This window comes from Centruroides sculpturatus, unplaced genomic scaffold (assembly GCF_000671375.1).
Source record: "Centruroides sculpturatus isolate CEXI.00-Female unplaced genomic scaffold, Cexi_2.0 scaffold1614, whole genome shotgun sequence".
In the NCBI taxonomy this organism is placed as follows: Eukaryota; Metazoa; Arthropoda; class Arachnida; order Scorpiones; family Buthidae; genus Centruroides; species Centruroides sculpturatus.
This window is the reverse complement of record NW_019385753.1, coordinates 112,386-138,645: the sequence shown is the minus strand read 5'-3', so window position 1 is coordinate 138,645 and position 26,260 is coordinate 112,386. Positions and strand designations below refer to the sequence as shown.

General features: G+C 28.2%; 1 protein-coding gene across 7 annotated transcripts in view; it reads right to left on the bottom strand.

The window, feature by feature from the left end:
- Positions 1–26,260, bottom strand: part of LOC111641792 (PDZ domain-containing protein 11-like) — a 38,794-nt gene that overhangs the window by 8,786 nt on the left and 3,748 nt on the right. For 2 of the 7 annotated variants that reach the window (XM_023388015.1, XM_023388022.1), the window contains exons 1-5: positions 23,688–23,728; positions 23,104–23,183; positions 17,001–17,087; positions 9,435–9,491; positions 5,736–5,786 (exon numbers count right to left, since the gene is read on the bottom strand). In XM_023388015.1, coding sequence (XP_023243783.1) covers positions 5,736–5,786; positions 9,435–9,491; positions 17,001–17,087; positions 23,104–23,169 — 261 coding nt within the window. In that variant the 5' untranslated portion in view covers positions 23,170–23,183; positions 23,688–23,728. The other 5 variants (XM_023388020.1, XM_023388019.1, XM_023388016.1 and 2 more) reach the window with 5 other exon arrangements.

The following is a 26,260-nucleotide window of genomic DNA, read 5'->3' as shown; positions in this document are numbered from 1 at the left end:
ATGGTACAAACTGGTTGATATCGAAGCAAACTGGTCTCCTTCAACATCAAAGTAAATTTGCCTGCAATGGAAGGATAGGCCTTTCGATGAAAAGTAGGCAGTCCATTAGATGAAGAGTGTATTTGACTAATTGGATACAGTAATACCTTGGATTTTGTTGACTTCGGTTATCATTGGTTTTAGTTTTCATCAATTTTTTTTGCAAAAAATTTGTCAGTTTTCATTGGTTGCCTCAACTTTCATTGGCACACGTGACCTTGCCACTAATTTTGTGAAAACAAAGGGCAACCCACACATTTTCCTGCTTGGTGTGACGTTGTTTCTCGTTGTATGAGTTGTATGAGCATTATTACCCTCCACCTCTACCAAACAATTCCATTGCTTTCCTTTCCTTTTTGCTCCATCATAGGACCACAGAAAGTTTCCAGAGCCAGCAGCCCTTCAAAGAAGAAGGCCAGGAACACAAAGTTGAAGAAGAAAATCATTGAAAAATATGAGAGCAACATTAAGATTGCTGAAATCAGCCACTTTTATATTCATTTTATATTAATTTCTTATTGTTTTTGTATTAAATACTATATTTATTCCCTATAAAATGTGTTTTTGGTATGTATTTTGAAGTGTCTAGAACAAATTAATTAGATTTACATTGATCTATATAAAAATAATTGCCTCGATTTTCATTCGTTTTGAATTTTGCCGATTGTTTTCGGATGAATTAGCAACAAAAACCGAGTTATTACTGTATTTTTGTTGGTGACTAGTAACACTCATGCTCAGTCAATCATCAATTTGTGGTGATCATTGGCAGTAGTCAAAAGCAAACAGTCACATGACATAAAAAACAGTTTCTGTCTATGTGTCAAAGCAACCATGTTGACTAGTTTGCACTGGGCTTTACATTTTATTACATATTAATATACTTTTTGTATTTAAAAATGCGTGAAAAGTTCATGCACAATCTGGTTATAATTTAAATTAAGATGTTCTTTTACATATTCTAGTTCTATTTGTAAATTTTCCTGACAAAGATCATTTTAAAAACATTTTCAAATATATATAAACTACATTTTAACTTGATTTTACAGCTTTGTTTCTTTAATTTATTAATTATAACATTAAAAGAATCTAGATTTTTTTCACATTTGTTATATTCATTTTTTTAACTTGTTAAAGAAAACAAAGAATTAAATTATTCTTTCATATAAACTTTAAAAACAATTATTTATGAGTTTATAAAATTATGATTTCCTTTATAAAAGCATAAAAACTTCATTACATTATATGTGTAAGAAGATAAAGAGCAAAAAGAAATACATATAAAATATCTATAATGTTATACAATAGACTTCTACTTTTATGACTGAATATTTTCTCAAAAAGTCATCATTTAATAAACTATGGCAAATCAAACTATGGTTACCAAAATGCTTATTATTATAATATGAGGTATAAAAATAATTATAAGATATTAATGGAAAACTATTATTACCATATTAAATGTACATAAATTAAAACTTTAAAATAAATTTCATTATTAAAATTAAGAATTAAATATATATTTTAATATTAACATAATAATAATATGTTGAAATTTTAAATTTGAAAACTTGACAATAATTAAATTACTTGTTATTAAATAATTTTCATAAAATCAATATTGAATAATTTCATTGCTTCTAATTTAATATATTAAGTTAGATTAGATTAAATTAATTAGTTAAATTAATTTAACCTAATCAATTTACATGCATCTTTATATATTAATATGATTATTAAATTTTATAAAATATTACAAACTTAAATAGCTACATTATAAAAATAACGAAACACCCTTTTTTGTCATTCTTAACTTTTATGAATTCATTATACAGGGTATGTGTAAAGTCCACAGTTTTTAAATATGTATTGAATGTGATGAATATTTAATTTGTATTTGTTGTATTTGAAACATTAATCAATTTTATTTTGCTTATATATATTGGATTATCTCTAAACAGAGATGATATTAGGATAAAGTAATATGACGTATTACACAAACTTAAATATTCGGTGGATGAATTATCTAAAAACAAGTACAACTGCTTTTTTAAAACCCATCTGATATTTGAATTTTGTGAAAAGGATGGATTAAGAAAACTACAAATTATATTTTTTTATATTTGTTTTCAAATTTTTCACGTTTTATTGTTAGGTGATTCCATCATTAAATTAAAAATTGTTGAGCAGATTAATGTCATTCGGTTGAAAAAAAAAAATACATATTTAGACTATTATGATTGTATCAGATATAGAAAAATTAAAAAATAAAATTATTTCAAAACTTAACACAACAATGGCAATTTTAATTTCTTCTTCACATAAAATTTATAACCTATTTAAACTTCCATTTTATAATATCATGAGATGAGAACTTGAGTTCTACTTAACTTAAAGACAATTTTAAAGCAGAGGAATTTTAAGTTAAACATAGGATTATTTATTAGTGTTATAGATAAATAATTTTTTCAAAAAGGAGAATATAAGTTGTAATAGTGCAGTAACCATTTATTTCAAAATTAAAAATAAAACATTGTTTGAGTAATGATATAAATTATGGGATACATGGATAAAATTTTTAAATCTGAAGATCTCTTAATATTAGATCAAAAAAATCTACTCTGCCCCACCAAGTCTCTATTTTATAAAACTTTTTGTTTCAGGAAGTATTCTGATCAGATAAAATGGAGATGAAACTTCTTGAAATTTTCAAATATTTTTTCTGTATTTGAATGAATGTTGCTTTCTGAATGTGAGAGCATCCTTTGGTGTTGAAAACTTCATTATGATATGTTTTATGTGACAGTTTGGAGGAATAAAATTAAAGCAAATGAAATGAAGCAAATGAATACTTTCTCTGTTTTTCAATGTAAATATTAAAATAGCTAGATAAACATAAAATTAAAAGAATGGCTTATCTTCCCATTATTTGCATAATTATTAGTGATGTAACGAATATTCGGTTACTATTCGGCCGAATACCGAATACCTAAAACCAGGAGTAAGAAATAACAAAAACACAGTAAATTAATCATTTTGGTGTTTAGATTTAATGTTATGGGGTTAGTGTTGTTTGTTTATATTTATTTATAACTTATAACATGCACAAAATAAAAAAGAAAATAATATTAGTCATATGTATTCACAATTTATAATTACAAAGATCAGCACACGTACACACCTATTTGTTCAAGAATCGTCGCACATCTGAGGGTCTGGGCCTGCCTATCCTTCTTTTTAAGCGCTCGTCTTTGCACTTCCCTTTCTCTTTCCTCTATCGTTCTAGTCCACGTATGCCTATGCATACATCTTAATACGTGCTCACGATACTTCGATTCATCACTTTCTATCGTAGATTTCCCGTTTTACAATTACATGACTCATAGCCTGGTAATAACGGAGAAAAGAGACAGATAGGACGTCGGTATAAGTCACAGTTATGGTTTCACAGATTCGAGACAGCTTGGTATCTTGAACGGCCCCAGGCTTTCACCTGTGCACGCCTCATTACAAGCATTTAGCTTTCCGAAGTCTATGACAACAATTGTTTCGCATTGATGGCCACAAATTTCGCACCAATAAGCTGCCTCGACTTGTTTGATTATGTTATCAATTCAATTTCATATTTATTTTCACGTTTTCACTTCACGGTCCTTCTCTGTTCTTTTTCTGTTATTTACACGTGTAGGTCATTTCATTGTTATCCACATTTGATATCATCATTTATCACATAATGCCATGACGCTCATGTCTGTCCGCTACAACTGTCAAGAATTAATGTGATTGGCAAAGCGTAGTGACAGCGGGCCAATAGAGAGCAGGGTCCTTGCCATAATGCGATTTGCGCGCCAATTTTCATACATGCATTAATCAAGCCGAATAGTTTGGCCAAATATTCAGTATTCGGCCTGAGGCAAAATATACTATTCGTTGCAACACTAATAATTATAGAATTTTGATTCTGAGTTCTTCCTACTTTTGCAGATAGAGAACCAAATTTTCATACCAAAACTCATCTCTATTATTCATAAAATGACAGAATTATGTGTTAATAAAAAATATATTAAATCAGTTTTTCCACAATATAGAAAAATATTTATATTTCTGATATATTGGCAAATCTTTGTTCTCAAGCTTGTCTAAAAACAGATATAAAAGACAAGTTTAATTTCAGTAATGTATACTTGAAATATTTTATGATAATATTATGTATTAAGTATGGAATAAGAGAACAGGGAACTCTATTATATTTGTTGTGATTTATTATCAAGTTATAATAATAACTGTTAAATACATTCTTTAAATATAAATTCAATTCAAAATGCTTGGTGTGAAAAACTTTAAAGAAAATGCCAAATGTGAATATGAGAAATTTCTTTTATTGATTCTTAATGTAATACAGCTGAAAGTTAATTTCTTATCAAGTTTTTGTTCCAAGAAAAGTAGTTTAAATTGATTTATAATCTGATCAAAATTAAAATTGAATTAACATCATATGAAACTGATAATCTCAAAATTAACTTTGTAATTTCTGTTTCAACATATTTAAAAAAGATCGAATTTACCTGAAAGCACATTATTTTAATAAAGTGTTTGTAAAGCTTCCTATTTAATGTTTTATATTGTCATTTACAAACTTTGTGTCAAATGATTAAATAAATGTAAACAACTTGTACATTCATATAGAAAATCTATAAACTTAATTTTAATAAACCATTATTTATTGAGTTACAGATATGGATGAGTTTCTCTCATTTATTTTAAATCTATATATATAAAAATGAATGTATGTGTGTCTGTCTGTGTGTGTAAACAACTTGTACATTCATATAGAAAATCTATAAACTTAATTTTAATAAACCATTATTTATTGAGTTACAAATATGGATGAGTTTCTCTCATTTATTTTAAATCTATATATATAAAAATGAATGTATGTGTGTCTGTCTGTGTGTGTGTGTGTGTCCTTCATGCATTACCACACCGTTTATCCGATTGCCGTGAAACTTTGGGAAGTTGTTTAATATATTCCGGCGAAGGTTTGTGGCATAGTATGATTGCCATAAAACTTCAGAAAGTTTTTTAATACACTCCCGCAAAGGTTTTTGGCATAGTACATTTATCCTACAATAGATGGCGCGCGTTTACACGAGCATTCGAGCACAGTGTGTTCGATCGATTTCAAATTGTGAAGACCATTTCTCCCTTCAAAAAATATCTGTATATATGCATTTATGAACTGTTATTTACGATATTTGTAATAATTTTTGTTTAATCACTTTATTTCAACTTTCTTTTTTGCTAATTATGTATTCGCTCGAACTTCGTTAAAACCTCAACTGTATCCCGAAGAACAATCGAAGTTGTAGGAGGAAATTCGCATATTTTACTGATCTAGGTATCCCCCTTTTCCAAATTTTAATATCGACTCGAAATAATAATGTAATAATAATAAGTTTTAATAAAAATTATAAAATGTAAATTGAATTTTGTCATAACGAGTTTGCTTAAATTTCCTTTCTTCTGAGATCGCAGCAATGCGCAACGGGTAAGCTAGTGTTCAATAAATTTAAATTGTATAATTTCTATTTTCTCATGTATGTAGATTTATACCCTTCCCAAGTGAATGAAACAGATTATTTAATGTAAAATGTTTTTCTTTTAAATTTAATTTACAAATAATAAATATAAAATACCTGATCTCCTTCTTTTAAACCAAGTCTTTCTGCATCCGTATTGGGCATTACCTGATTAAAAATTTTAAAATAAGTTTATTAGAAAGTTTTATCTTGAAAAAGTAAAAAATAAATAATACAGTAGACCCCTATAACACGATAAATATGTTCTGTTTTATATGAATTCTGTGTTTTACAAGTCACTTAAATACATGAGCCAATCACAGCCTGGCACGTATGCAGTTTAGGGACTACGGCTATTTGAAAGGTTTTCTTCCATAAAATTAATCGATTCTAGACTAATTTGACTCAATGTTTCCAAAACACATATAATTTTTTGGGAATAATCCATATAAACTATGCTATAAGCAAAAATTTGTAGGATTACTTACCGAGTGTGCACCATTTGACGATACATTGCTTAAGCTTGTTTTCGTTGTGGAGTGGCGCATCGGATGGCGGCGCGTTTTCTGATAAGTTATTTTTCTGTGAAAAATTCGCTGAACTTTGGAGACATCATTAATAAAAATATAATTTTTATGGCCATTGAATAATAAATGTTTTTTAGTAGGTCCAGTTCTCATTTAAACTCAACAGTTTGTGCAATATCTGCTATTGGTCTAGATTTGACCAATCCTGCCGCGACACGAGTCGGCGATGAAGTTTTACCGTATTATACGAGTCTCTTTTAGTGTTTTTATACAAATACGATCGCAATTTTTTCGCCATGTTATACGAATCCGTATTATATGAACCCATGTTATAAGGGGGGGTCTACTGTATACCCGTAATTAATACATTGACTAACATAAAAACACACGAAATTGATATTCTTTATTTATTCTTTTCTATTCTTTGGCTTTTCATTTATTATAATGTATTGTTACTCTTAAATTATATCATCAAAGATCGAATATGAAAAAAAATTATTATGGGATAATGGATTCATACTGCTGATCTTAGATAAATTAGTCTATAATTTTGTCAATTGAGTAATGTCAATTTAGCAGTGTGGATGATCCTCAAAAATTGATAAATATCAAGAATGTTGAGAATATATATACAGGGTTCCTACTCAAATTTTTGCTTTAAATTCCATGACTTTCTCTGACCAACTTTGTACAAATTNGTTTTCACATAAGTTATTTTTCTGTGAAAAATTCGCTGAACTTTGGAGACATCATTAATAAAAATATAATTTTTATGGCCATTGAATAATAAATGTTTTTTAGTAGGTCCAGTTCTCATTTAAACTCAACAGTTTGTGCAATATCTGCTATTGGTCTAGATTTGACCAATCCTGCCGCGACACGAGTCGGCGATGAAGTTTTACCGTATTATACGAGTCTCTTTTAGTGTTTTTATACAAATACGATCGCAATTTTTTCGCCATGTTATACGAATCCGTATTATATGAACCCATGTTATAAGGGGGGGTCTACTGTATACCCGTAATTAATACATTGACTAACATAAAAACACACGAAATTGATATTCTTTATTTATTCTTTTCTATTCTTTGGCTTTTCATTTATTATAATGTATTGTTACTCTTAAATTATATCATCAAAGATCGAATATGAAAAAAAATTATTATGGGATAATGGATTCATACTGCTGATCTTAGATAAATTAGTCTATAATTTTGTCAATTGAGTAATGTCAATTTAGCAGTGTGGATGATCCTCAAAAATTGATAAATAACAAGAATGTTGAGAATATATATACAGGGTTCCTACTCAAATTTTTGCTTTAAATTCCATGACTTTCTCTGACCAACTTTGTACAAATTTCCTGACCCTCATGCCTCTTACAGTATGATATATTGATAAAATAAAACAGTATTTGATTTACTATGCATACATGCTATTGCTTCTCCAACTTTTTAAGTATTATTTTTTATAATTAATAGTTATATGTTTTTTATAATTGCCATATTTAGTTTTAATAATATATTAAAATTTAATGTTTTATTACATTAAAGTAGTTTATTCTGTTATTAATCTCTAATCATAAATCTACATGGCTTTGGAAAAAAAGTAAGTATTTATTTATTATTCATTAACAAACCTTCATAATTCATGTACAAAAGTATATATTATTTATTAAATTTATCACTTAATAATTCCCCAAATTTTATATTAATACCTGGTAAAATATTAATAAACTGAAAAAAAATCAGAAATTGTTTTGTTATGCAATCAAAATTATTAAAATGAAAAGTGATAAATAATTTTAATTTAAATAAGATTATTTATCATTTTTTGTACTTTGTAAATTTTTGGGAAAATTTTGGGTCCTGAAAATATTTTGCACCCCTTTTCATAAGTTGTATTGCACCACATTACTTCTTGCTGCCTGCAAATGGCTACACTTGGTCAAGCATATTATCAGAAAAAAATCAAGGCAACCAAGAAGACAAATTTCCTGACTTTCCATGACTTTTTCTGAACAGTAATGAAAATCCCTGATTTTCCGAGTGCATTGAAACCATGTATATACTGCCAAACATGTATGCATATGCATTACATTTTCCTTTTCTACTTATGTGTTCAATAATATATTCTGTATTTAATTGATTGNCAGAAATTGTTTTGTTACGCAATCAAAATTATTAAAATGAAAAGTGATAAATAATTTTAATTTAAATACGATTATTTATCATTTTTTGTACTTTGTAAATTTTTGGGAAAATTTTGGGTCCTGAAAATATTCTTTTCATAAGTTGTATTGCACCACATTACTTCTTGCTGCCTGCAAATGACTACACTTGATCAAGCATATTATCAGAAAAAAAATCAAGGCAACCAAGAAGGCAAATTTCCTGACCTTTTGACAATTTTCCTGACTTTCCATGACTTTTTCTGAACAGTAATGAAAATCCCTGATTTTCCAAGTGCATAGAAACCATGTATATACTGCCAAACACGTATGCATATGCATTACATTTTCCTTTTCTACTTATGTGTTCAATAATATATTCTGTATTTAATTGATTGACAAATATTTTCCTGTACTTTGAATGTATATAAGATTTTACAATCTGCTGTTCTAAATTCAAGATTAATCTGTAATTCAAATTACTATTAACAAACTTTTATTATCTTAAGTTTCTATAAAAGTCATTAGTGCAGTAGTTCTCAACCTGTGTTCCATGGAACACACAAACTTGCCATGAGTGTTCCATGGAAAAAACAAAATTTAAAGTTTTAATTGCAAATTTATTTCAATGTACTATAATAAATTACTTTATTTAGACAATTCCATGTTTACTATTTTATACATGACAATAAAGGACTACCTAAAACATTGCGGTGAGTGAAGTTTGTTTAATTTGAATACCGGTGTAGTTAGTAGCTGCACCGGTCACTATCTTGTTTGTGGACATCGCGTTCACAAACAAGATGGCGACCGGAAGTGCCACCATAGGGACTACCTAAGTAAACATTTACCCAATAAAGTTTATTGCTTCACTGTTTTGTAAGCGTGATAAACATGAAATTTGATTATTGATTTTTGAATATACTGATGCTAATGCTTCATTCACATGGTAAAAAGTATAGCATTCTTCAGTGCAGCCTTAGAAAGTTTGAGAACCATTGAATTTGTGTCATAATGTTTTAAATAAAATGTAACATTTACTAGTTTCCAAATTAATAGGAAGTTGATCTATTAATGTTTTTTATATTTATTTTTATCTAAATAGAGTAAAGCACTCACCTTTGAAATGAAAATACCACAAGAGTGTTCTCTACCACCTCGGATATTAAATCCTAACTATATAAAACAAAACATTATTATATAGTTTGACTTATGAAAATATATATCAAAGATTAATTTTTATATTTTTAGATATCATAAGAAAAATCTAAAGGAAATCATCAAGTCCAAAATACATATTCTACTTATAATCTTATCATTCAGTTCAATTTTCTTACTTATCGTTTAAATTAATTTTGGCATGTCATTTCTAATTATCCTCTTTGTTTAAAGCTGTTTTCTTTCTGAAATAGTCGTATTGTAGTTCAGTACATATTCTGCATTTTGATTCAACATACAGAATATGTATACTAAGTACCATATACTAAATAATATTTATCTTGAATATCAGTTTTTTGCTGCCAAAAGATGATATTTTTGTCTTTTGGCAGCAAAAAACTGGTATTAAAGAGTATTTGTATAAAATCAACACCAACCTATGGCTTATGCCTCATCTGGAACAGGACAGAGAACAAGTTCACTTCCTTGACTTCCAACTTACTTTATCCAATGGACACATCTCAACTAAAGTCTAAAGGAAGCCTACACACCATCCAATTTTCGCCCCTGCCCCTTCTCATGATCCTTTATTCTTCAGCTGACTTCAGTGCCCTAATTCATTGAGCTTTCACCCATTCATCTGATGTTCAAGACAAGAATAAGAAACTCCAAGTTATCACTCAGTATGCCAGACAACTTGGCTACTCTATGAACATCATCAAAGGTCAAATATGTTGTCATTCCTCTGCCACCTCCATCACATCCAGCAATCACTGCTGTGACATCATATACAAAGCTGTTACATATGACAGAAGAAGGAGATTACCAGAAATAACAACTTCTGATTAGCTTTCAGAAGAAGTCCAATTTCCACCCTCTACAATGCTAAAGACCATCCAGACATGTGCCTCCAACCTGGTACTTTCCCCAGTACCAATCACAGAGCCAACTGCAATTTAAAAGACATTGGCGTTACAGGATGACCTTTAAACACCCACCTCAAAGAACATGAGACTTCCCTCACGAAAGGGCTGGCCAACACAGCATTAGCAACCTTTGCCACTGACCCTGATATTGATGTAAATTTCAACCAAGCACACCTCCTAAATAGCACCTCCGCAAAGAATGGCTTAGATATTTATAACAATTAGAAATTTACAAAGCTGTGAGAAAAAATCTAGCTATCAACTTTAGAGATATAGACTCTTTATCCCCGTGTGGAAGTCAATTTATGAAGTTTAGTCTTACAACCCTCTACCCTCTTTTAGCAGATGGATAGCAATCATCTATCCCAAGTAACTTTTATGTTTGAAGTATTTGTTTTAACAGCTACATTTGAACTGCAAAGGTCATTTAGCATGTGATGACCCATTTAAAATGGATGAAAACATTTGCTTTCACGTAGTTTAGCAGTTTCTTGTTGGATATTAGTTTTGCAGTTCTATGGTATTGGCTATTTTCATAAAAGTGTAGTGCTTAAATATTGAAATCAGAATTTTCATAAAAGATTCTTTATTTTGAACAAAAAATTAAAATGTATTAGCGATTATTATTAATGCAAGATATAAATAGACCAATGGCTAAAATATTCTATTGAATCATCCAGAATGAATTTCAAAAATGATTAAAAATAAAGTCAACACCAAATAAGTAACAGATTATTTTAAATCTAACGTTTTTGGCCTATTTATAGACTATCATCAGGATCAGACAGATTTGAAAATTGGAAAATATTCCAATGCAATCTTTAAATTACAAAAATTTTAAACAAGTTAATACAAATTTGCAAATAAACATAATAATAAATGAAATGAAATTAAGTATAACATAGTATAAGACACTATAAATATCAAATTAATTGCTATACTTATGGAATAGATAAATGATGCAGGTATGTTAAGAGAGTGAATACTTACAGGCAGGGTGTCTACCAATGGGTAAAACTGAAATTTAAGTACATTTCAGTACATTTAAATATTCATCAGGAATTTTTGAGTATTGTTGGAATCAATTCATAAATCCTTATGCTAAAAACTTCACGCTTACACAAAAAGTGTAAGCATGAAGCTATATGTTAGCAACATAATACATGAAATAAATAATAGATTGTAGTATAATAGACTCTCACTAATCTGGCCTTTAATTATCCAGCATACCCTCCAGTGTGTTTGCCTGTGTTCATCCATTTCCATGAAAATTTTGGTCATGTCATATATCCTGTTTTCTGTTTATTCAGATTTCATTTCTGTTTACAGTATTGCACTTCTGTATGTCATAATAGTTGTTCACCTGCCTCCAAAAAAATTCAGTATCTAAGGGCAATACTGTTGTACTGAGGAAAAGGACAGTAACTACAACATTTTTAAGAAAATTGATTTAGGGCCATTTCTGAGAATCTTACTAGTAAATCTAACTTATATCTAATAGGTACAAATTCAATATTAAGTGGTAAAAGCTAAATTTTAAATTACAATATCTACAAGAAATGTTTGAATGCAAGGTAAAATGACCATATCTTCAAGTGCTAGAGGAANTACAGTCGAGCCCCCTATAAGATATAGATACGTTTCAATTTATTAGGAATCCGATTTCTTACAAGTCGTTCCAATCACAGCCCGACACGTGTCAAGTTTACAGACTACGGCTGTTTGAAAGATTTTCTTCCATAAAATTAATCGATTCTACACTAATCCGACTCAACATTTCCAAAATACATATATTTTTTCGTAGTTTTATAGGGACCGTAATTATAGGAGGGTCGACTGTAACTACATTTTTTTAAAAATTGATTTAGGGCCATTTCTGGGAATCTTACTAGTAAATCTATCTTATATCTAATAGGTACAAATTTCAGTATTAAGTGGTGAAAGCTAAATTTTAAATTACAATATCTACAAGAAATGTTTGAATGCAAGGTAAAATGACCATATCTTCAAGTGCTAGAGGAAAAAACTATAACTACTTGTGAGTACTGGAGTTAGGCCTTCTTTCTATTGAAAGTTTTGTTCCTGTCAATAAGAGGACTCATCAAATTTTCATCTGTCCTATGACACAAAGCTGAATCTGGGAGAGAAAAGCAAGATGTCCGCCCTTTTCAGAGCTGTAACTAGGATACAGCAAATGAGGCCCCAGCCATAGGCGCCAATTTAATAAAGACGCCAACGAGAAGGTTTCGGAATAATATGTATTCGAAATTAATAACACAAAAATATTTTTATATTTATATTTATATAGTATTTAAATGTCATTAGATAATTGTTTTACAATAGCATTTTTTTAGAATAACATTTTTATTTTTTTAATAATAAAAATTAAAAAGGTGCCATTTTTATTCTTGGCCATAGGCATCCAAAATCCTAGTTACGGCTCTGGCTCTTTCTATGCACTTTTTATGTTGCTACCATTTCATGCTGTATGACACATTACTCTGTGGCTGGATAACTGCAGTGGGCAGAATAAAAACTGGGGTCTATTCACTTTTCTGGTGATCATCATTAACTCGGAGGAAATATCTTCAGACATTATTGAGCTGAAATTCTTTGAGCTGGGACATATATTTATATCTGCAGGTTACTTCCACCATCAAGTTGAGTGTAGTTTCAAGACGAATTTTTCTGACTATGGAGTTACACCTTAGGTTCTGTCAGAGATAGCAACTTGAATCATGTTGACATAAAAGTAATGAACACAGGAAACTTTGGGGATTGGTCTGACCAAATTTCAATATTCAAACTCAAGAAGACTGTTGACCATACCTACAAATTAAAGTACCTAGCAGGCACCATTTAAAATACATAATATTCTATTAAATTATACACTTGCTTTATAAGAATATAAAATTTAAGGTTGGTTTTTGGATAATAATTATTGTTAATATGGTATGTACAGTACAAACAGTAATTCATATTTATCTACAAATTTGTAAGAATTGTTAGAGTAATTTTCCTTAGCATGACAGAACAGATCACATCATTTATTACCTTTATGCAGACTTTAGGTCTATACACACTAATCTGGAACTCTTCTGTGCAAGGAATAGATGGATTAGCAAGAGTTTAGTGTATTTTAATCCAAATTATTGGTATTTAGCTATTACTCTTTGACATTATGCCATTCACAAGTGAATTTCTAATTTTTTAAAATAAATATTTGAAATAAAAACTAAGAAATAAATACAAAAAAATAAAAAGAAAGCAGATATGCCTTACCTTTCAAGTTACAAAATTAACTTTTTAAATGAAAACACCATACGATAAAGATATCAATTGTGTGATAATTTCATTTTGGGAAGACCTGTCCAGCTAGTTGGCCTTAGCTTGAAGTTACTTATATTTTCTCTTTTAACCTATCTCATTTTATTATTACTATTTACAGTTTCCTATGTTTGGTTCTTTACTTGTGACAATGAACTGGCATAGAAAATTGTCAGATAATGTATGACTAGAAGTTTAAAATTACTTAAATTCATGATTTCCATCTAGTGGTCCAATATAGTAAGAGGATGGTATTCTCCAATTTGGACACCATGTTTTGTCAGAGTTATTATTCTTTCTAGATATTTGTAAGTGGAAAAATCAAAAATATCTGAAAAGAAGACTAATAGCTCCAAGGCCTGAGACTTAAGTTATAGGAATTCTATGGAATAATTGTAGGATTATCAGATCATCCACAAATGCATAAATTCTGAGGACAATACTTAAAAGCTACTTAATTTTGAGTAGAAATACTTAAAAAGGGTTAGATGGGCTACATTTTTGTAATCAACAGAAAAAAATTCTCTGCATCACTGAGAGAGAAGTATATGTTAATTAATTTAATACTCAAAATTAAGTAGCTTTTAAGTATTGTCTTCAGAATTTATTAGATTTTAAGTATCAGTGGACATCCTGCCTGGAATCATATATAAAAAACTTCTACATCATTGGTAGCAACTCCATGTTCTTTGTACTTAAGTATGAGTCTTTTTTAACTTCTTCCTGTATATTTGGATTTTTAGTTTATGCATATATGGGTGACCTGATGACCCTGATAACCCTAGCATTATTCCATAAAATCCCCATATCTTTGGCATCAAAATAATGCAGCACAACAGACTAGTGCTGCATTATTTTGATGGTTATGGTATCATGTTGATCTTCATACAGCTGTTGTGCAAAAATTCTTGTTAGTGTACTCTGTATAACCATCTTACTCCCCATGCTATTATTTTCAGCCAGTGTGATGTAAATCCTGCTCTGCAATTTTGTCCTTGTCATTTCTTAACAATCTATAGACAGTAGGATTTTGTTTATACAATAATTTAGAGTCATGAAAGTTTCTTATATAATTCCTGGAAGTATTCACCATCAGTAATACTACAGTGTAGATAAAAGTTCAGATACCTTAAATCTGAACTTTTATCTACACTGTGGTACTCAACCAGGGACCATGTAACATTACTGGGTGTCCACAGAAAAAAAATACCGAATTGGAGTTCACAGTGATATTTTAGTGGTCTTTAGGATAATTCTACTTCAAAACAATTGTTTTATTGAGAATTAAATTTCTACAGTATTATATATTGTCAATTTCTTTATTACTCATTTCTTGAATAAGAGTTAAAATATAATTTATTTAAAATATTGAATACGTATACGACATATATATCTTGGTACATGGACCCTTTTCCTCTTACTTTTTTTTTTTGTGGACCCCCATAGATATTGCACAGGAAAAAAAACACGTTATATTTTTCACTAATAAAAAAGAAAGGAAAATGTTCAGAAATGTCACTGTAAAGTGACATGATGCTGATGGTATAAGATTCTTCTAACAAACCCCAGCTTTATAATCTCTCTTTGATCTTTGTCAATGAGAAGGTTGAGAACCACTGATCTACATTGTAGTTTTAAATACAGTAATTAATTTGATATTACAGTGTCTTATCTATTTTATGCTTACTTTCATTTATTTATAATGTCTATTTGTGGATTTGTATCAACCATTTAAAATTTTTGCTATCTGCCTGATCTTGATGATGGTCTATATGTATACCAAAAACATCAGATTTAAAATAATCTATTACTTGTTTGATGTTGAGTTTTTAATTCATAAAGTAATTGTTTCAAATTATTTATATAAGATGTTCTGAAATTATAGAGATACTCATAAAAACATACATGATACTAAAAAATACTTTAAAACATACATCTACTTGTTGATTAAATGGAATGAAATAAATATCACATTTTTGTTTAAATAATATGATTTTGATAAATGATATGAAAATGAACTGTAATGGAACATATCAAATTGCATTAATCACCATAGAATGGCACATGTTTTGGTAATTCTTGTAAAGAAAAAATATGTATATTTTTATTTTATTCTTGAGTGAATGAATATTTATTTTTGTTTAAGAAAATTTTCTAAATGATAAATAAACATTTGTCATGCAGTAAATAAGACATTTCAAAAAGATAATAAAAAATTCATATCTTAAGAGGTCCAGGTGAAAAAAGTCCATGTCTAAGAATAGACTATTCTCAAGTTACAAGCAAATTTTTACAAAGATTATTTATTTCCAATAAACATGAAAATTGTTATATTTGTACTTGACTGCCTCTTCTCGTTTTAATTGTTAGGAGTAAGCATAAGATTGTGTGTTCCTGTGTGATTCAATCTCTCAGAATGAATCACACAGGAACACACAACGAAGATAAAATATACAGGCTTTACTAATTCTGGAGGATATACATTTTGGACAATATGTTCCTCATTGGTCCTCTTTATTTTACATCAATCTGGTATAAATTTTAAAATTCAATAAAATGCATAATTAACTATTTTCTTATACTTATTTAACATCAATCTGGTTTGATGTAAAATAAGGATTGGAAAATAGTTAATTATGCATTTTATTGAATTTTAAAAGTTTTATAAAAACTTGTTGCTTTGAAAAATTGTCCTAAATTGTAAGTCTTCAAATGTCCTCTATTTGATACATCTGTTCACTAATTAATTGATTGTCGTACATTTTAAAAAATTCTGACATTGTTTTGTACTGAATTAAAGACGTTTTTATTCTTTCCTAGAGTTGTTTATTATTTACTTCATGCCGATAAAGTAAATCCTTCATATAACCTCAAAGATGAGATTTTATAAAATTTAAACTTTGTTCAAACTTTGCAAGTAACTTGAAAACAGTTTATTTTTAGGCATATGTTCACTAGTCTTTGTTTTTTGTTAATCATCTGAACACATGTGTATGACTTTCTCCCAACCTTTTTGAAACAATTTGTATAATTAAGAAAACAATTGAATTTCTTATAAACTTTTTTTAACTGCCTTCAGGATTTTCTATGTTTTTATGAATACAAACAATAGTTCTTGATATATTTTGTTCACAAAAACTGAGACTCTAAAAAGGGATGTGTTTGAGATTTAAAAATAAACAAGCTCTTAAACAGTTTATGAACTATTTACTTTTATGTATTAGTTTATTGTATAAAATTAATTTTTTAATAAAAAAAATTTTAAACTTCTTACAGTGTCAGTCACTTTACTTCTTCTTAACTTAACAAGACGAGGTAGGAAATGCTTCATATCGCCATTGTAATCAGGATGATATCGTCTCTGAAAGATAAAAATTTCAATCTATAAATATTATTTTCGTGTATGTTTCAAATAAAGATAAGTTTAAAATTATATTAACTTCATAAAATAATTGTTTTATTAATATACATAATGATTCAAGTAATAAAACTAAACTGAATAACTACACATCAAATTCATACTAATCTGTATCAATTTCTTACTTTAGTTACACAGTTTTGATGGTTATAAGAATGTAAATAAATATTCTTAACATTATTATTAAATAAAAATATAACAAACTCCTAAAATGAACTCTATTTTATGGCATATAAGACATCCCCATTTCAGCACATAATATTTAGTGTATTTAAACCATCCCACACCTTTGGCATTCAGGCCCAAATTTTTTTTACTCCTATTACAGTTAAAAAAAAGTATAATTAGAGTGCACGTTTTTATTTATTAGGGAAAAAGAGGAGTTTAAAAGAAGTCATTTATAATTAAAATTTACCATTCAAATATTCTAACTACTACATGCAAAAACTGCATAGCAGCTATAGCAAAAAAATTTTTAAACAAACAACCTACAAAATACATTATAATAATAAAGCCAACTACTGCCATAGGCCATTGGGCTATATAACAGCTATAATAATAATAAATTACCAAACAATTTGACCCTAGAGTTCCACCTAATGGCTTTATTATAAAAACGCTTTTACCATAAAAGTTTTTTTTGCTGTAGCTAAGCTGGTAACTGAATATCAATGCATGCAATTTGGGAGATTCATTATCCTATTTGCTTATAAGATGCATGGCAATTTTTGAGCCCTTTTGTAAAAAACAAAAAAAAATTATGTCTTATATGCTGTGAAATATGATAATGCATGATAATAAAATAATAATTTATAGATTAAAATTATAATTTAAATTTTAAACATAAAAAATACAGAACTGTTCCTAGTTACATGTAATGAAATATTTCAGAGAAAAAAGTTGCCATCATTGCATGTTATATTTAATAATTATAAATTAATTAGGGATATCTGGAAGAGTGAAATTCAAACCATGCAGTTCCCGAATATTAGGAAAAAGCATTACCAATTACAGCATTGAGATCACTGTGATCTTTGCTTCCAGATGTATAAATAATTTATACTACTATAAAATAATACAAATCACTCATCTTGTATTAAATGAACCTCTCAATTCAAAAAGGACTGATATCCAGAGAATCTAATTTTTCAGGAATTCTAAAAAACTGAACACACTGAAAAATACAATCTTTGTGATTTGGATTAAATGACAAATTATGTTCATTTACCATTGGTGGAAACTACATTTTTGGCATGTTTTTGTAACAATGGAGAACGCGAGTCTTGGACTTTGGTCCATTTTGAACTGAAAAGTAACACAGATTGCTTCTTGCAATTAAAATGATTTTTATTAAATCTTCAGAGTATTTCCATTTAATTTCATATGTAGACAACTTTCTAACATTTTTCTGAATACACAATAAAATTTTGTGTACAACATAAGTGAGGAAAGCTAGGAATTGTCATTTTTTTTCTTACTTTCCATCTGATGAGTTGTGACCAGCAGTTTCATCACTCAGTATTACTTAGATATTCTTGTGCACTTTCAGATAAATACTAAGCTTTTTCTCATATCATGAACTTTGGCAGCTTCAACAGGTACTGTACTTGAGCATCAGAAACTTAGTTGTACTCAGATTACATTCTGAGCACAACTAAGTTTGGTGGCACATTATTCTGCAATATGCAATTGTTGGATCCCATTGATCCAACCACGAAATTGCTAGCTAGAATGTCATATTTATGGTGCTCTTACACTGAAAAATTCTCGTTCTTATTTTCATTAGAAAAATAAATTACTTTAGAAAATACCATCATCTAATAATTTGATGCCAAAATACTGTTGTTTAGATCTCTGTTATAAAGCTGAAGTAATTAGATGTCTGAAATAAACTATAGAATGACTAATTTTTCCAAGATTTGTTCATATGATTCATATGACCATTCAGTAAGGATCAAAGTTCTGGACGTTGGCCCTTGTTGATTTGTCTCAGAATTTCAACACACTTCCACACAGCACTGAAAGAGATTTTCAGCCTATTTTATTCATTACAATGTAATGCCATGTAGTGACTACATGACAAAGCTTGCTTTAAGATCCAATTTCACTTAAAGTGAATATTGATAAAACATGGAAATAAAACAAAGTTTTAAAAAGCCATTAAACTATTTTTAAATCTCTTTGTAATTAAAGCATATTTACTACCAAACAAGAACATAATAAATATTCATTAACAGCTACAAATATCTACGCATTATCAACTGCTTTTTTTTAAGAATTAATGACATTTCTACTACCACACTGTGTAACTCCCCAACTTTCGAGCTCCCACGAATTTGGATAACAGCTTTCAAACAACTCAACCCAAGATATTAATACTCCTTTGTTGCTCATATGCTTATTTTGCCTTGGTGCGCACTATATGCATGAACTAAACTCTTTTATGGCTATTTCCCACTATGATACTTTTATTTATTATCATTCTTATCTATGCACTATGACGTAAGAACTTTTAAATAACATTTGAAAACCATAATCAGCTGAACTGTCAGAAATATCGTTCGAAATATTCGATATTGAAATTTTGAAAAACCGTTGGAATATCGTTCGGAAAGCTTAAACTATCGTATTCTATGTACCGCCTGATGATGGTAGTTTTACACTACTGAAAGTGCTAGCGGATAAGATCTTTCTCCAAAAGTCAGATAAATTTCTGTGTCCGGGACTCCACTCCTGTAACGCCACTGCACATAAATGTTATAGTGATAGTATATGTCGGTGTAAAGTGCAAACATATTATAAGAATTAATGATTTTTAAATGCTTAAGAGAAAAGAAAATATTTCTCAATTACAACATACTTATAAACAAAAGTTACTATGAGATATAAAATTTAGAATAGACAATTAATAGAAAAATATTAAATAATATATCAAAGTATAACTAAACAGATACTAATACAATAATACAAAGGGAAGTCAGAAATTAAGTTAGATACTTACCAAAAAATTTCTAACATAGAGCATTTGTTCTTAAACCAAATCCTATAAACATTCAAGCACTTGTCCCAATGTTCTACAAGCTTCTGAAACATGCTGCATAAAAGTCAGTTGATTACAGTCATAGCAGTACATGTTCATGAACTTCTTCATTGTGCAATACATAAGTGTTCTTCGAAAACTTCATAAAGGTGGAAATTGCTATATAATCACTTTCATCACATGAAAAAAATGCACATTTTTCGAGTGATGAAGAGATTGAGGAACATGTATTTCAGTGACTCTGACAACATGCTACCTAAAGTTCTCATTTTCAGAGCTGATAGAACATTGAGAAAAATGCCTAAATGTTTATAGGAATTTAGTTGAAAAATTAATGTTCTATGTTAAAAATTTTTTCACTTATTTATGTTATCTGTTAGTTTACCTCTTGTAATATCATAGACATAGTTAAAGTCAGAAATTACACTGTATAATTTTATTACTCAATGCATCACCGAATGAAAGAGATTGTCCAAAATAATTGTAGGATTATCAGATCATCCACAAATGCATAAATTCTGAGGACAATACTTAAAAGCTACTTAATTTTGAGTAGAAATACTTAAAAAGGGTTAGATGGGCTACATTTTTGTAATCAACAGAAAAAAATTCTCTGCATCACTGAGAGAGAAGCATATGTTAATACTCAAAATTAAGTAGTTTTTAAGTATTGTCTTCAAAATTTATTAGATTTTAAGTATCAGTGGACATCCTGCCTGGAATCATATATAAAAAACTTCTACATCATTGGTAGCAACTCCATGTTCTTTGTACTTAAGTATGAGTCTTTTTTAACTTCTTCCTGTATATTTGGATTTTTAGTTTATGCATATATGGGTGACCTGATGACCCTGATAACCCTAGCATTATTCCATAAAATCCCCATATCTTTGGCATCAAAATAATGCAGCACAACAGACTAGTGCTGCATTATTTTGATGGTTATGGTATCATGTTGATCTTCATACAGCTGTTGTGCAAAAATTCTTGTTAGTGTACTCTNCTTCATATACAGAAATCTAAATCAATAAGCATTTATTTTTAAATGAAAGATCGTTTTTTAAGTTAAAAATTCGAATGTTTTGTTTGAATTTATTAATGTTATTTTCAAATACTGTATACATAATTTGTGTAACAATATAATGATTTTCATTATTTATAAATAACATGAAAATATATGGTATTGGTGAATAAACTATAACTTTAATAATAGTAATTTTAAATAAAATAAAAACTTTAAGTTATATTTAGCACTATTTATGTAATTAAGATCTACACTATAATAATTTCAAAGTCTAATTAACTTATTTTTATACATATACATATAAATACAGACTCTAAGTGAGAAACAATCTGTATATTAATATCTGCTTTTTAAGAATGAATATGTTACAATAGAATATAATGTTAAAATTCAAATCTACTTTTTTCTAAGAGTATATTCTAACACTTCTATAGTGCTTATACTTATTATATAACTAGTTATAATCACATTTTTAATAAAACCATATTTATTTCTAATAAACAATTTGCTGTCTATAACTTTTGATGGCTTGTAAATGTGCTGTTTATTAGAGGGTATTATTTATATTCTTTGGGAATGGGTGCAATTATTATTCAATGGTGACTACTAATGAAATAAATCTGATAAGTTTTTATCACTGTACTATTATTTGAACAACAGTGCAACACTCAACACACTTGCACTTTATTATTTTAACATAAGGGAACAGCAGCAGTGCCCCCAGACTATAAAAAAGGGCATCATACATTATGCAAGAAGCTTCAAATTGTGATTCAATGTCAGATTAGCACTTCCACAAGGCAGCACTGGTTACAATTGATACTAACTTAGCTTGAAAACAAGGGATGCTCTTCTTTTCAAGGCTAAGTTTTGGTTAGCATACAACTAAGTTGCATGGGACGATGGACAAATATCATCATTAGTTTCTTTTATACTTGCAAAATAGGCTAGAAGTCATGAATTTTTTGTTGTTTGTTGATAATTGAATTTAGAGTCTCTTTGGAGATTACAAAAAGGCAACACAGATGAAAAAGGGGGCATGTGCCCCAAGCATCCCTGGGTAACAGTAACAATGCTGAATGAAATGTGCATTTTTCATTTTACAATAAGCCTTATCCTTCTCCAATAGACAGTATGCTTACTATCAGAGAATGCCTTCTAAAACTTTTTTCATCTTGCTGTTGCAGTCTATTATAGAGTTTTGTTTATTAGAATAAATACAATATATAAAAGAGATAATGCTTTAATTAATTGTATGTAATATTCTTTTTATTTTCAAGATAACTGAATGTATCAGAACATTCAAATGTTTTTATTTCATATTGCCTATCTTGTCGCATATGACTCCATCAATAACAGGAAATAAAAAATGATTAATTTTATCTCATTATCTGATAATTTATCTTAAAAGAGTTGACAAGCTTATAAGATGTTTTTTAACATGTAGTGTTTCATAACTTATTTACTGTTCAATAAATACAATGAAAGTAGATGAGAAAGTGATTTACTTTTTATAAATTTACTAGGATTAATATGAATAATCAGTGCACAATTCTTAATTTAACTTTTATTCAAACTTATTCCGAGGATGGCCTACCAATTAGGCCAAATACATTAGAAGTTTAAATAAAGAATCACCGTTTTTGGTGTCAAATCATGTAGTATAATAACAATATTAAAAAGTTATCTATAAACAGCATAATTATATATATAAATCTTAATAATTTGCCCTTCTATAACAATGCATAACTGAATGAATATATCGACACAAAAAATACTTATTAAAATTCGTGCCTATCTATACATCACTAGAAACGTTCCTGTATCAGGCATAATCAACAGTTTATAAATTTAAAGGATTTCGATTAGAAGTTCTTGAAAATGATTAACATTACCTCTTCTGGTGAGATCCATTGAGGTGGATATTCATATGGAGGAGGTTGAATCTTAGAACGTTCCATTATCTAAGAGGAACCTATATAATAAATAATTTATGTTACTAAAGTATGATTGATAAAATTAAAGGTCAAAAGTTTTTCCAATAAATTTAAACTTCAATAATTTTAGTAATAGACGTCCTTATAACGTTATCATCTCATAACTCAACATATAAAAGGCGATATATACATAAACTATATTTAAATATGAGTCTGATCGATCGAATGTTGGGATTTTTCGATCAAACATGACAATTTTTACTTTTTATTATTCAAAAATGATGGATCGTCATATTTGAAATTCAATATTACGAAGGTTAAAACCAGAAAATTCAGGTTTTTTTTCTGGAGAATCTTTTGACAAACATTTAAGAATTTAACAAATAAAGAAGGAACCTTTCAGATCGAAAATCTATAATAAAAATAAAACTGAATAGAATATAAAGTAGATATTTTTTTTATTAGTTAAAGATTAGTATAATATACAAAACACATTAAGTTACTTTAAAATTAATGTATGAAATTGAACATTTATCATAAACCTAAACACGTTGACCTCGTTTGTTTACAAATGTAAATAGCGGTACCTGGTGTTAAAAGTTAATAACGTTATTTTTTAAAATAATAAAATTAAATTTACTTTTTAAATAAACATAAAAACTAAAACGTAAATAAGGATTTTAATATTTTTAATATTAACTTTTTAAAATTAAAATTATTATTATTTGATTTTTAGATATTGACTTATATGATTGAATTTAAAAAAAAAATCCAACGTAAATTGAATAAAGTTTACACTAATAAAATTTTAAATTTTTTGATGTAAATAACTATAAATATAAAAACATAAAATGTAATAATTTTAGATTCTAGAAATACTTTCAAAATCATAATGTAAATTAGATTTTTTTATAACACGCTAAGATGGCGGCAATGGTGGCCACGTGAAAACGTATTGGTCTTCTAGAAGGAATGCCCGTGTTTGAGGAAGAATCTTCCGATTCCAACTTTCTCTTTTTTTTGTCTGGCTTTTTATTAAAATATTCTTAGAATGAAAAAGAAATTGATGGCAGAAGGGGGGGAAAAACAAAAACTAAGATGAAAAATTGCCACTATTCGCTGAGATCGAATTGCATTTACAATTTATACATTAAGATTTATGAGTATTTTTAAGAATTAAATAATTAAAAATAAAATATTTAGCTATAGAAAAAATTCAAGTTTAGAATCCCCTGCCGTAATTAAAATTTCGAAATCAATTGTAGCGATAGCAAAAAAATAAAAATTTCCTGTTAGAATTCTCAGGAAATTCTTCTCTGAGAAAATTTTCGAACATCATTACACGTTAGCAATTCAAATTTTACGAAAAATATTAAGCCAGATCTAAAAAAAGACCCGAAAAATGTAAATTTTTCGAATCCAGATTCTTTTTATAAAAAAATTTTTAGAATTTAGTAATATTTCCAAAATTCAAATATTTGAAGTCATAAATCCAGGAGTATGTAAATTATTTAATCAAAGATAGCAATAAACTATGGAAACATTTTAGTTCTTACACTAGTAATGTAGATACGTCCAATAAACTTCAGTTTTTATAATTTTTATAATGCTTTAAGAGTAACAATTTATAATAGTTTAATAGTGTAAAATATAAACACGAAAGTAAACAAAAATTCACAGATTAAAATTAGAAATTCAACCTAAATATAACGATGGAACCTATAAATTTCGATCGCTCTCATCGATCTAAATTCTCGAATTTACTTTATATATTTATTATTATTATTTTTTTAAAACATCAAAAAAATTTGCATAATTTTATATATAAATAAATCTAAAAAAATTTTTTTTGGGTCGTGCAATTATATAACAAAAAATAGGAGAAATAAGAATGATGAATATACCTTCTCTGATTGGATAAAATTAAATTTTTAAATAAAAATAGGCGTGGTTTCCGAAGTCGAGTATCAAATTATTGGTCGAAAAAAAAGCCAATAGGAATCGATATTTTTTAAATATTCGAATTTTAAATTTTAAAAGTTTTTTACGACTATTTTATTGATTTATATTATAAATATTTATATTTTTTATGTGTTTAAGTACTGTACTTCAGTTTAATTAATTAAATTGATAATCTATAGACTAACTCGAATTATATATATATATTTTACAGTTTATATATTGTTATTATTATTTTAAGTATTCATCGTTATTTATTATTTTTGTAGCCATTATATTATATTTTAATGAGACTGCATCATTTTATTCCTAATTAATATCTCGTTAACGTTTCTTTTAGATTGATTATTCATCATTATGAATGCTAATTCTCAGCATCTTCCCATTGATGCCAAGTTTAGAAATCTTATTCAAATTTTAATGATTAATTAAACTTTTCATCAATGAATAATACATAATTCAAAACGAAGCAATTTAATAATTTTAATAATTACAATTTTATCATTTAATCAAATTAAACTTTTTTTTCTTTTTTAATTTTATCTCTACGTGTATAAATTATTAATTTCTCTTAAATTTAAAAACGTTGTAGAATAAATTTTAATCAAGATTTATATATTTTAATGAGATTCTTCAATTTTAATCTTATTTTGTAATGGAATATTTAATATTTTTTTAATTAATTAAAACGTGTTTTAAACGGATGTGTTTGGCTCTCTGGAAGATGTGGAAGATGAAGAGAACTACCACGACATCATTACCTAATGGATGATAGTTATCAAACTGACAATATTCATTGGTTCAGTCAGAATCTTAAAAGATTGTTTGGGATCAACTGTCATCAAGTTTGGATCTTTCTTAGAAGCATTCAGCTGAACAAACCGTCTGGATAACTTTGTTAATGCTCATCGCTCTCTGAATACTTCTATACAATCTCTCTCTCTCTCCCTATATATATATAAACTATAAATAAATAAATAAATTTATCTAAATATATAAAATTGCTTGTCCTGACTGACTCATTCATTCATTCACTGATTCATCATCGCCCAGAGCAAACCGCTTAACCTAAAGAGGTGAAATTTGGTACACAGTTAGGGTACGTCATGGAAACGCACACTAAGAAAGGATTTTTCGAAATTCCAACGCGGGGGGG